We start from the raw sequence: 12,430 nt of genomic DNA on the forward strand, positions 1-12,430 counted from the left end.
CTGCTTGTGCTCTCCTGCCCTTTCTCTGTCAAATAAATAAATAAAATCTTTATTTAAAAAAAAAAAAAGAGGGACGCCTGGGTAGCGCAGTTGGTTAAACGACTGCCTCCGGCTCAGGGCGTGATCCTGGAGTCCCGGGATCGAGTCCCACATCAGGCTCCCAGCTCCATGGGGAGTCTGCTTTGCTCTCTGACCTTCTCCTCGCTCATTCTCTCTCTCACTGTCTCTCTCTCTCAAATAAATAAAATAAAATCTTAAAAAAAAAAAAAAAAAAAAAGAATATATACTTTCCCCCAATGAAAAGCATGCTTCTCTTAAATACCCACAGTTACACCTGCCCCATTGAAGGGTCACACACTTCCTCCCACTGTGTGACTGGCCATCAGCTACTGTGTGTGGATTTCTAGGCAAGGGCTCTGAAGACCTTCAGGACAGACCCTGTTTCTCATGGTTGCTCTGCCCCATTCCCTTCCTCCAGCGCTGGCCTCACAGTTCTGGAAACTTTCCCCGGAGCGGGAGATGAACACATCGCAGGTGAGTCATTTACTTCTTACTCAACTTTTTCAATGGGATCTAAGAGTGACTTCACGTTTTTTTAGTGACCCTGCTTTCTTATCAATTGTTCTTTTTTTTTTCTTTCACTTTTTGACTTTTTTTTGGGATATCGTCTGACTTTCCTTTTTTCTTCTTCTGGTGGTTTTGAAGGTCTACGTGTGATTTGTATTGTATTATTGATTACCTTTGATGTGTGGGACACATATAGGAATGTATTTTTCTTTCGACATCAGGGATCATTTTCACCCATGGTACCATCTAAATAAGATACACTCCTTTATCTCAAGTTCTATGGAAACCTTTTAAGTGCTTCTTTTCCCACTTTCTCTTTACATAATAAATTTTATTTTTTTAATTTTTTAAAAAGATTTTATTTATTTATTTGACAGACAGAGATCACAAGTAGGCAGAGAGGCAGGCGGGGTTGGGGGGGGGGAGAAGGCTCCCCTCTGAGCAGAAAGCCCAGTGCAGGGCTTGATCCCAGGACCCTGGGATCATGACCCGAGCGGAAGGCAGAGGCTTAACCCACTGAGCCACCCAGGCGCCCCTATTTTTTGAATTCTTTATTAACAATTGCATCATACCTTCTAGCTACTTGAACAAAAATTATTTCAATTCTAATATACATTTTCTGGGTTTTTTTGGTTTTTGGTTTTGGTTTTTGCTGTCCCGAGTCTGAAGATAAAGCGTCATAATGTTATCTACAATTTAGGGTTGCTTGTCATGTTCCGGTCACAGTTAAATTCCTTGCCTGGCTTAATTACAACAGCATTATGAGGTAGGGACTTTTATTACACCCATTTTACTGAAAGTATAAATAACAAATTTAGGTGCTTGTAGTTGGAGTGGTTTTAAGGATACATCATTAGAAATCGGCCAGGCAGAGGGTGACTGGCTGGCTCAGTCAGTAGAGCATGTGACTTTGATATTGGGGTCATGAGTTCAAGTTCCACATTGGGTGTAGAGATTACTAAAAAGGAAATAAATAAATAAATGAGATTTGACCAAATAGGTCAACTTTGTCCTTGAGTCATTGAGTCCAAGTCCACTACAAGCTTTCCATCCATTTTTAGGGAGTAAGATACCATCTGCTTCTGTTCTAGACTGTCCAAGGACTTGGGATGGGACATCTCTTAGGCATGGCATTGCCAGATAGGACACAGGGTACAGAAAGTATAGTTTGCATGGGACATACGTATACTAAAAACCTATTTGTGTTTCCCGGGGTGCCCTGTGTTTTTATTTCCTAGAGCTGGGACTGTACTTTGGTAGAAAGAGGGTTTCAGGTGTCCTCTGCTCCCATGAGCATTCCTCATGATCCAGATTCCTGATCCAGAGGATCAGTCATTCTTTGTCTTTTCAGGGGCTGATTTTACTAGGTCGTTCCAAATGGCCTGTTGCTGGACCGGCACAACCTGCCTCAGTTTCCCCATCAATCCCTCCTCCCAAGTTTCAAGAATTCTCAGGCTTCACGCCCACAATATGTCTCTTTGTCCAAAAATGTTTAAAATGTTGCCTACATACAGTTTGTGAATATTTTTTGAAGTTTCCTGTTGAGTTACCCTCTGCCTCTTCCCTCGCATGGTCTGTAAGTCCTCCCTTGGCCAGCTTCACCAGGAACCATTCTTCCTGCTCTTGTCTGTTCACCTACTCTGTCCTCCGGTTGTGTTCCTTCTCTGACTGCTCACTTCCGTTGGATGCCTATGGACAGTCTTACGCCTTCTGAGTCTGCGTGTCCAGAAGTACCTTTATTCCGCCCCGTGACAGGATTGACCAGCTGTAGCATTGGGGTGTGCGCTCCTGAGGGGGTGTGAGGAGAAAACACCATCTCCTGTTTGTGTGACTGAGGAGAAGTCATGGGCCAATTTGCTTCTCACCCCAGTTTTATTCTTTCTTCTGGCAAAGTTTTTCTTTCTCCCGGGCTTTGAGCTACGTCACCAGGCCACATCTGCCCAGACGCCTGCTTGGTACCTGATGAAGGTGTTCCTGCCCACGAAGCCTTGTGCCTCAGGACACTTGCAGTGATTTTCCGAGATTATTTCCCTTCCTGCCTCCTCTGTGTTCACGCCACCCAGAGCTCCCAGGAGGCGGTCAGTGACTCCCTGCTGTGGTCCGGCTGTTCTTCCTTTGCTTTTCTGTCATCTTTTCCATTTTCCATTTTCTTTTGCTATGTGTGTTAAGAGATTTGCTCATTTTTAGTTACCCAAGTCATGTGATTTTCAGTGCCTTCTTTGGAGGGTTTTAGGTTTTAGATTTTTCTCTTTTCCTAAGTCAACCACTGAGTATGTTCTATCTGGGTCCTTGGCCTTTCTGCAGAGCCAACTTCTCTCACTTTATGGAAGTAAGATTCTGACAACAATCTGGGTACACCAATTGGAAGTCTTAAAAATTATTGTCTTCAACATCTAAGTTAATTCAGTTTTCATAGGCTTCCATTGATTTGTCTTGGTACTTATCTTTTTAGGATGTTGGTTTTTATTTATGTAAAAATGACACTGTTATTTATATTTGTTTTTTATTGTTTATTGCTATTTATTTTATTATTTATATTTGTCATAAAATAATATTTTGTTACGCAGTTTTTCTTGATGCTTATTTTTCCAGTTGTTTGTTTTCCCACCAGCAGAGTCTGGGCCCTTTTTAGTTTCCTGTTGTAAATGGAAAAACAAAAACATCGGAAGATCAGTCCAGGCAGCTGCTGCTGTGTTCACTCGGCAGCACAGAGACCTGTTTCCGTGGCAAGCTCTTCCCCGGAATGGAAGGACAGACGTGGGGGCTTTTCCGGGGATTGGTGGGAGATGTGTCCAGACGGGCCTCTCTGTAGGTTGTACAGAGCGGGGCAGAGCTCAGGGGGACCCTCCTTTCCCCCTGCCAGAGCCGGCAGCGCCTTACCTGATGGCAGAGCTGTCTGTTTCCCTAGCGTTGGTCTGTTTCCCTAGCGTTGCCCTACAAGCAAAGCTGGGACCCCTCAGGGTACTCAGCATAGCACTTTGCTTCTCTCTCCGGTTGCAAAGTTCATGCAGACTCCTGGAGGCGGTTGCCCTGCTTTTTATAGGGAAGGTTGTTCTGAGTGTTGACCCTTCGCCAACCCCTTTGGGGGGCAAGAGAGAGCCAGGAGCGTAGCAGTGCTCATAAGCCCACTCGCTCTCCTGGGTCTCCCCACACAGCTGCTGCTGACCTGGGCGGTCCTGCCCAGCTCTGAACAGAACCTGAGATTTGTGCACCTTCTGGGTTTTCTAGTAGGGGACGAGCACGTGGCCTCCAGAATCTGCCTCCTCCTCTGTAACTTACAGAAACCCCTCAGCATTTGTCCCTTGCTGACAGCCCCCTTTCCCTGTACTCCGCTGGCCCGGTCCCGTAGTGGTGTTTTTATGTATGTCTCTCCCTGCTATGGTTTGGAAGCCCAAGAGATAAATGTGTGTGCCCAGCCCATCATGTCGAGTTAGGAGCCTTTCTTATTCTTGAAATTGTCACCACCGGTGGCTCCCGAGGATCGCGTCATTCCTTCGAAGTTTTCCCCCTGAGCACCACCATGGACCTGCTCTGCTCTCCATGGATAGATACATCTGCCAACTCCTGCTTCCCCAAGGCCGCCTCTCCCTCCTCCTCCCCAGCAGGCTCCGAATATTCCGTCTTCTGTTCCTTGTGGGTAGGTTCCCCACTCAGATGGCTTCTGCTACCACCGAGATACTCCTGATTTCCAAAATGTATCTTAATCCTTGACCTCTCTCCTGAGCCCCAAGACCTTATATCCATCTGTCACCTGGAACTTCCCACCTGTGTGTGCCACAGATGTCCAAGATTTCTCCCTCTCTTTCTCTCTCTCCTGCCTGACCTAGTCTTCCTCCTGGCTTTTCAGTCTTGGTGTAGGGCACCAGCCTTGACTCAGCTGCTCTTGGAGATAACCCTGGAGTACTAGCCCCAGTGTACTATTCCATTGCCCCTCTTGCCTTGACCAATTGATGACAAATACCATTTAGAATCAGGTCCACATCTAAATGCCCCTGTTACAACATTATAGTCATCTCTGATTATGGTTATTACCTTCCTCTCTGATTTGACTTCCCTTCCCGTCCCTGCAAAACCGTACCCTGGCTTTCTCAAACTCAACACAGTCAGTATTTGGGGCCAGATAATTCTTTGTTGTAGAGGCTGTCCTGGGCATTGCAGACTGTCCAGAAGCATCTCTGGACCCCAGCCACTAGATGCCAGAAGCCCCCTTTCGTCCGTTGGGACAACCACCAAGGTCTTTGGATGTCACCAAATGCCCCCCAAGCAGGCAAGATCATGTTGATTGAAAACTGGTCCTTTAAAACCCTCTCCCAATCTGCTGCTAGGGCATTGCTTTCAAAATCTAAATCTGATCATGTCACTTAGGTATATGTCCCCATTTCCATGGAAGTCATCTCCAAAGCCAGGTGTCCACCCCAGAGAACTGAAGTTGACCATCAAGTAGTGTGTGGTATGTAAAGAAAGTTCTATAATTCTCTTTCATGTTTCTTTTGTATCTAGAAAAAATTAAGAAAGGAAACTTTACTTTTGGTGGCTAGCTCAAGAGTCCTAGACATGTGTCATTTAGAAATTAATGAGCGGAGGGATGCTTAGGAACTTCTGTTGATGGGGTGACTCCATATTTGGAGGCCACTGGTCTCCAGGAGAAAGTCCAAAATTTCTCCTTGTCTGACCATTGACTATCTCCACTGCTCTGAATCTCATGGAAGCCCCCAACCTTATTCCATCACTTGTTCCATACTTGCAACTCCCTTAACTTAATATGTGTCATTATTTATTATTATGTAATTTATTACTGGGCATGTATGTGCTTTGTAGAAAGTCTCCTTGTTGGTCTGTGAACAACTTAAAAACAGGCCCAATGTCTCCTTTGTCTTAGCGCCCTTACTACTAGGATCGTTTAAACATATGGAGGGACTCAATTTTTCTTTATTTTATGAATTAATAAATAAATAAATACAGAGGCAGAGCATTTCTATTATGATTTCTGTTTCTCCCGCAAAGTATAATGTAAAGGAAGTTACATGGTTGCCATCTTTTGTAACATGTTCTGGTAAATTCTTAACAATGAACACAGTAGGGGCACCTGGGTGGCTCAGTTGGTTAAGCAGCTGCCTTTGGCTTGGGTTTTGAACCCAGAATACTGGGATCGAGTCCCACTCCGGGCTCTCTGCTCAGTGGAGAACCTGCTTCTCCTTCTCCCTCTGCCGGCTGCTTCCCCTCCTTGTGCTCTCCTTCTCTCTCTCTCTCTCTCTGTTAAATAAAATCTTAGAAAAAATAAGATTCTCTCTCTCCCTCTGCCCCTTTCTCCCTCTCCCCCGCCCCGCCAAAATGAACACAGTAGATATTTATTTCCATATGGATTTCCCGTGCCATCGGGTCTTGAGCACCTCCCAGTGAGCAGGACTGGACTGTTACAGGGCTCGGTGTCGTTTGAGGATATATCTGTGGACTTCACCCAGAAGGAGTGGCAGCTGCTGGACCCTGCCCAGAGGCTCCTGTACAGGGAGGTGATGCTGGAGAACTACAGGCAGCTGGTGTCCCTGGGTAAGCGCAGCTTCCCATGCAAGTACCCACAGCATGCCCTTCCCGTCTCAGCCCCCAAATCACTATAGGGAGTAATGAGTTTCAGGCTTGAGATTTTGGATTCAAAGACCCTTTTAGGGAACTTGAAAGTCTGTTACACTCTCACCCTTCTGGCAAAAAGCCCTATCACTACACAGCTTCAAAAGTTTCTCCCTTTTGATTCTTCAAAGGGTCTGACCTTTAAGTGGTTTTGCTGAGCCACATGTCATTTCCCCTTAACAGGGCACTGTGTCACCACGCCTGAGCTGATACTCAAGCTGGAGCAAGGAGAAGAGCCATGGGTACCAAAGAGAGAACTCCCAAGTCCGAGCCGCCCAGGTGAGTTCACGGTGTTGGAGAGAAGGCAACTGGGAGGAACTGGACCCCAAGTGGCCAGTTCATTTTAGAGCCTTCTGACTAAAGACAGATGACCTCCCTACCTTAGATTTCAGACCTCCAAGCAGCACGCTCAGATGTAAGTGCCCTTTGTGTTCTCTTCAGCTTTAATGCCTAGAGAGGTTGGGCTGGTTTTTGTAGAATCCGATTGCTCCTTTCCTCATCCTAGACTATTATTTCTGTTTTTCTCTGTTGGGTAACGACCATTGTTCACCTTTCCTCCTGTGCCGAACACGCTGTCATTGTGCAGTTATTGGTGCATTCTTATATTCAACAAATATTTATTAGGGACCTGATATGCACCGGTCCCATTCTAAGCAAAGGGGGTACAAAGTCTCTACTCCTATCAGTAGATCAAATTAGCAAATTGGCAGATTTAGCAAAAAAAAAAAAAAAAATTGGCAATTAGCAAAAAAAAAAAAAAAAAAAAGTAATATGTCTGGTAGTCATCAGCAGTATGAAAAATTCAAATCACATGTAGAGTAGAAGAACCGAAAGGGAGTTCTGGTTTTGGAAAGGAACAGTACAGGAAGAGTGGAATAGAGTTTTGAATGGAAGGATGGCGTGAGCCACAGATTATCTGAGAGATTTCCAGATCGAGGGAGCAGCAGGTGTGAAGTCTCTGAGATGGCAGTGTGCTTGGTGTAATCAGGGAACATCGAGGAGTCAATGGAACCAAAGATGGTTCAAAAGAAAGTAGCGGCTGATGTCAGAGAGTTAGCTGGAGCAAAGCGTTCTGGGCCTGGTGAGACTGACTTCTGCTCTGAGTGAGGCATTAGGTGAGAGGGGAGATCAAGGGCTGCACCTGTGCACGCTAGGTCTGGAGGTCAAGAAGGCACGTGACTCTAGCAGGTCTCAAGTAAGAATGAGCAGAAGCACCCAGTATGGTAGGGAGGGAACCAGAAGATGGTGATGTCCCAAAAGTCCCATGAACAAGGCATTTTGAGAAGGAAGGAGTGAATTCCAGTACGCAGATGCACCTGTAAACTCAGCATTGCCTCTTCTTTTCCTGCGTATTATTCAGAGGCCACAGGGAAAATAAAAACAAAATGTCAATTCCATTTTCAGTAGTGGTGGGAGGCAGCTGAAATCCTAAACTTAGAAAGTGGAATGGGGTGCCTGGGTGGCTCAGTTGGCCAGGTGTCTAACTCTCGATCTCAGTTCCAGTCTTGATCTCAGAGTCGTGAGTTCAGGTCCCATGTGGAGCCTACTTTAAAAATCAATCAATTAATTAGTTAGTTAATTAAAATGTGGATTACAACCAAAAGTAATGAAAATCAGGCTTGGTCATGGAAGGTGAAAGAGAAGGTAAACATCACACAAACCAGCCATGGAAAAAAGTGTCAGGTAGTATTTACTTGCAAACTTTGCCACAAATGGAACTTGAAGTAATGAGATTCTTAAAAGAAAGAAAGAGCGGGCAATGGGACAGTAGCATTGCCCTGAAGGATGTGTAGGTACTGAGTAGAGCTAAGGACAGAATATGTGAAGTGAGGAACATGAGAGTGGATATGTGGCTAGAAATGTCCAATTTACAGAATTAAGTACGCTGATCTGATACATCTGACAATACTTTAGACTTGTGGGCTGATCATTGAACATGTGCTGTGAACTTAGGTATAAGAACCTAGGGTAAACTCTAGGTATAAAAATCCAATATCAAATTTTACTAGTTGGCATATGGGTTTCTATTTGTTTTATCTGCTACAGAAAAGTCACATATTTTTAAGGATATAATTGCTGTTCTTTGCTAAAATGAGAATAGCAAAGGATAGTAATAATCATGCATAGCTAAAAAAAATTTTAAGACAAAGATTAATAAAGGTCCTTGGACCAAATTGGATAGCCAGCTGCTTGAGTTTTCACAGAAAAAAAATCAGAGAGGAAGAAAACATGATATAAAGGTAGAATTAAACATTAGTATTGTGAGAGGACACAATCAGTTGGCCAAGTAAATCAGCAGATTGAAAGAGGGAGATGTAGAGGGTGTCTGTCAGGACAGATAACTGTTGATCAGTCCTGAGAGAGTCAAATGAAAACACCAACAACCAGAATACAGAGGTGAACCAGATCCTGTGGCAAGCATGGCTTGTTCTCTCTTATGTTTTAACACTCTCTTTGGATAGTGTTTTACCATATCACAGCTCTATGAAGAGATGGGGATGAACTATAGGAATGGACCCTTAGACCCAAGGAAATTAGTGATTTTATGAGTTCAGTTGGGAGTTGGTGTACAGAGTGGGAAGGAGGAGGAAGAGTTTGGGAACATGGAGAGCAGAGTAAGGATTTCATTGCAGGTGCTAAAGTATGGGGGAGAGGAGGATATGGTTCTAGTCTGAGCTGCTGTCAACCTGATCTTGACACTGTCTAGTCTTTTTTGTCTCCCTCCTCAGTGTGCTTTGTCTTTGCCCATCCTTTGAAAATCTTCCATCCTTAGGTGTTGTTTTCCTGACATCCTTTTTACCCAACTCACTGTTCCTTATGTCTTATTTCAAATCCTCTATCCATCCTGACATCTCATTTATAACAAAGCAAAGCCATTTGTGTTAATTTTCAGCTTCCTCTTCTTTTGTTTTCTACTACAATATGTGTTTTTGTCTTTGTTTTCACGTTACCAAACCAAAAGAATAGAATAAATATTTGCTCAGGACTTCTTTCATCCCAGAATACTGTGTCTAAAAACCCAAGAGCCCACTCCATATAGGCCACCTGTGTATAATGCCATTTCTTAAGAAATGTGTTAAGATTTATAATGTATGTCAATTTCCCATATTTCTAGAAGTCCAGAAAACCAATAATGTGAAAGAAAGAAGCCAAGAAGAGGAAGATAAATATTCAAAGCAAGCTTTATTCTTCAACAACAGAATATTGATTAAGGAGAGAAATAAGACCTTGGGAGAAACATTTAATATGGCCACAAACCCAGTACCCTCAAGAAAACAATCCCGTAAATGTGACTCATCTAGAACAAGTGTTTCAGAATTAATTGTTAGTAATGGAAACCATGTAAGAAAAAAGTCTAATGATATGAATGGATGTGGATTCCTTGATACTATGCATGAGAAAACTCATATAGGGAACAAGCCCTGTGAAAATGATCACAAGAAGAAATCCCACAGACATAATGAGGACTTTAGTCAACATCAGAAGAATTCTGTTTTGGAGAACATTCTTGAATATAATAATTGTGGGAAAGCCTTTCACAAAAAGACTGCCTTTGTTACACATAAAAGAGCTCACAAAGGAGAGAAACCCTCTGAAGGTAATGAATACAGACAAGCCTTCACCCCAAAATTAAAGCTCTGTGCTTATCTGAGAACCCTTAAGGAAAAGAAACTACATGAATCCAGTAAAAATAGGAAACCCTTATGCATGAAGTCAACACGTGTACATCAGAGAGTTCACGTACGAGAGAAACACTATGATTGTAATAAACTGGGGAGATCCTTTGGCAAGAAGTCAAACCTTACTCAACAGCAGAGAGAGTACAGAGGAGGAACACCTGATGAGTGTAATGAAAGTGAGTACACCTTGCAGAAGTCATACCACACTCAAAGTGAGAGAACTCACACCGGAGAGAAAATCTATGAATATGATAAATATGGACAACCCTCCCATGAAAAGCCATGCTTTCCTCAACATCAGAGAACTCACATAGCAGAAAAATCAAGCAAGTGTCATGATAATGAGAGAGTCATAACGGAGTCACACCTCACTCAAAATCAGAGAATCAACACAAGAGAGAGAAGCTTTAAAGATGGTAAGTGTGAGAAGTTAAAACTCGCTGGACACCAGAGAATGCACCCAGGGAAGAAAACTGCTGAGTGTCACAAAAGTGAGAGGGCTTTAAGTAAGAAGTCACACCTCACTCAAAATCCGAGAGCTCACCACAGAAAGAAAGCCTATGACTGTAATAAATGTGGGAAAAGCTTTCATAAGAAAACAGAGCTTACTCAACATCAGAGCACACACACGGGGAAAAAACCCTATGAATGTAATGAATGTGGGAAGTCCTTCTTTGTGAAATCCAACCTCACCGAACATCAGAGAACTCACACAGGAGAAAAACCATACGAATGTAATGAATGTGGGAAGTCCTTCTGCCAGAAGTCAGCCCTCACAGTGCATCAGAGAACTCACACGGGAGAGAAACCGTATCAATGTAATGAATGTGGGAAAACCTTCTGTGTGAAGTCCAACCTTACTCAACATCAAAGGACCCACACGGGAGAGAAACCCTACAAATGCAATGAATGCTGGAGATCTTTCTGTGTGAAATCCAACCTTGTTGTACATCAGAGAACTCATACAGGAGAGAAACCCTACAAATGTCCTGAATGTGGGAAAACCTTCTATGAAAAATCAGCCCTCACAAAACATCAGAGAATTCACACAGGGGAAAAACCCTATGAGTGTAATGAATGTAGGAAAACCTTCAGCCAGAGGTCAGCCCTCACCAAACATCAAAGAAAAACACACAAGAAGAAAACTCCCATCCATGTTGCCCACAAGCAGAAACCTGCATCCACAAATCAGGTTCGGTGAAGATCAGCCAAATAGCTAAGATGTCAACACACATAGAAAAGTCTTCATCAATCAGTTATAGCTTATTGGCACTAGAGGATTAAACATTTAATATGGCCACAAACCCAGTACCCTCAAGAAAACGATCCCGTAAATGTGACTCATCTAGAACAAGTGTTTCAGAATCAATTGTTAGTAATGGAAATACTAGGAGTGAAACCTTATGAATGCTTGGAACATGTGAAAGCTTTCAGCAAATATTCAAAGATATGGAGGGGAAATTTATCACTTTAAAGAATATGGATTAAAATGTTCTTGTGAAAATGTTAAGTAGAAGTCATATTTTGGATGTGATGCCAAACTTATTAGAGAAAAGATAAACAGAAAATGTCCTGTTAATAGACTGTGAAATGTGTACCTTTTATAAAAGCAGGAATAATTTAAGTCATTGCTACAATAGCATTAAATATATATGTGAAGACTTTCTGAGGTGTATTGAACTGTATATGGGCATACAGTATGTAAGCGTGCCATAGAACATGAATTATGTGTGTGGTGGATTTGTGATCCAATCCACCACTGTCTCTGAATGTCAACATATGGTGTACATAGACTAAGTGAAAACTGAACAGTCCCATAACCTGTACCCAACAGTCCCACTTCTCGATACATACCCTAAAGCAGTAGTACTCAACTGGGCATCCTAAAGGGTGTTCAGAAATACCGGGATGGTTTGGTTTTCACTGGCACAGGGTGTTGTCTGCAGTTAGTGCGTGGGAAAGCCAAAGACACCAGATGTCCTGCAATGGGTCAGTAAAAGGACAAGAAGAGGCTCAACCACAATCCCAAGGGCTCCAGCCCAGAAAAAACACAGCCCTGGAGAAACTTGTGTGTGCACGCACCCACAGACATATACCAGAATGTTCGAGACAACATGGCAATAAGTCTTGCAGTATGATTTACAAAAATGGGAAGTAAAAAATGTCCATTAACAATAGACTAGATTGGGGCATCTGGGTGACTCAGTGGGTTAAAGCCTCTGCCTTCGGCTCAGGTGAGGATCCCAGGGTCCTGAGATCAAGCCCCGAATTAGGCTCTCTGCTCAGCAGAGAGCCTGCTTCCTCCTCTCTCTCTCTCTCTTTCTCTGCCTGCAGCTCTGCCTACTTGTGATCTCTGCCTGTCAGATAAATAAATAAAATCTTTTTAAAAAATAGACTAGATTAATAAATGTTGGTTATGGTCAGACCGGGGAAATAAGGTTGCAGCAATGAAAATGAATTAATTAGTTAAATACTTCAAAATTATTATATACCTTAATGGTAAATGAAAAAATATATAGGTATCATGTAACTGCATTCCAAAAAGTTTAGAAACAAAG

The 12,430-nt window shown here is 43.0% G+C and overlaps 1 protein-coding gene across 1 annotated transcript; it reads left to right on the top strand.

The window, feature by feature from the left end:
• The first annotated feature begins 304 nt into the window (after positions 1 to 304).
• ZNF334 (zinc finger protein 334) lies at positions 305 to 11,544 on the top strand. The gene is made up of 4 exons (XM_044262299.1): positions 305 to 534; positions 5,988 to 6,114; positions 6,376 to 6,471; positions 9,308 to 11,544. The coding sequence occupies exons 1-4, from the start codon at positions 448 to 450 to the stop codon at positions 11,071 to 11,073; spliced, it is 2,076 nt and encodes a 691-aa protein (XP_044118234.1). The 5' UTR covers positions 305 to 447; the 3' UTR covers positions 11,074 to 11,544.
• The last annotated feature ends 886 nt before the right edge of the window (positions 11,545 to 12,430 follow it).

The sequence above is a fragment of the Neovison vison genome, chromosome 8 (assembly GCF_020171115.1).
Source record: "Neovison vison isolate M4711 chromosome 8, ASM_NN_V1, whole genome shotgun sequence".
Classification (NCBI taxonomy): Eukaryota; Metazoa; Chordata; class Mammalia; order Carnivora; family Mustelidae; genus Neogale; species Neogale vison.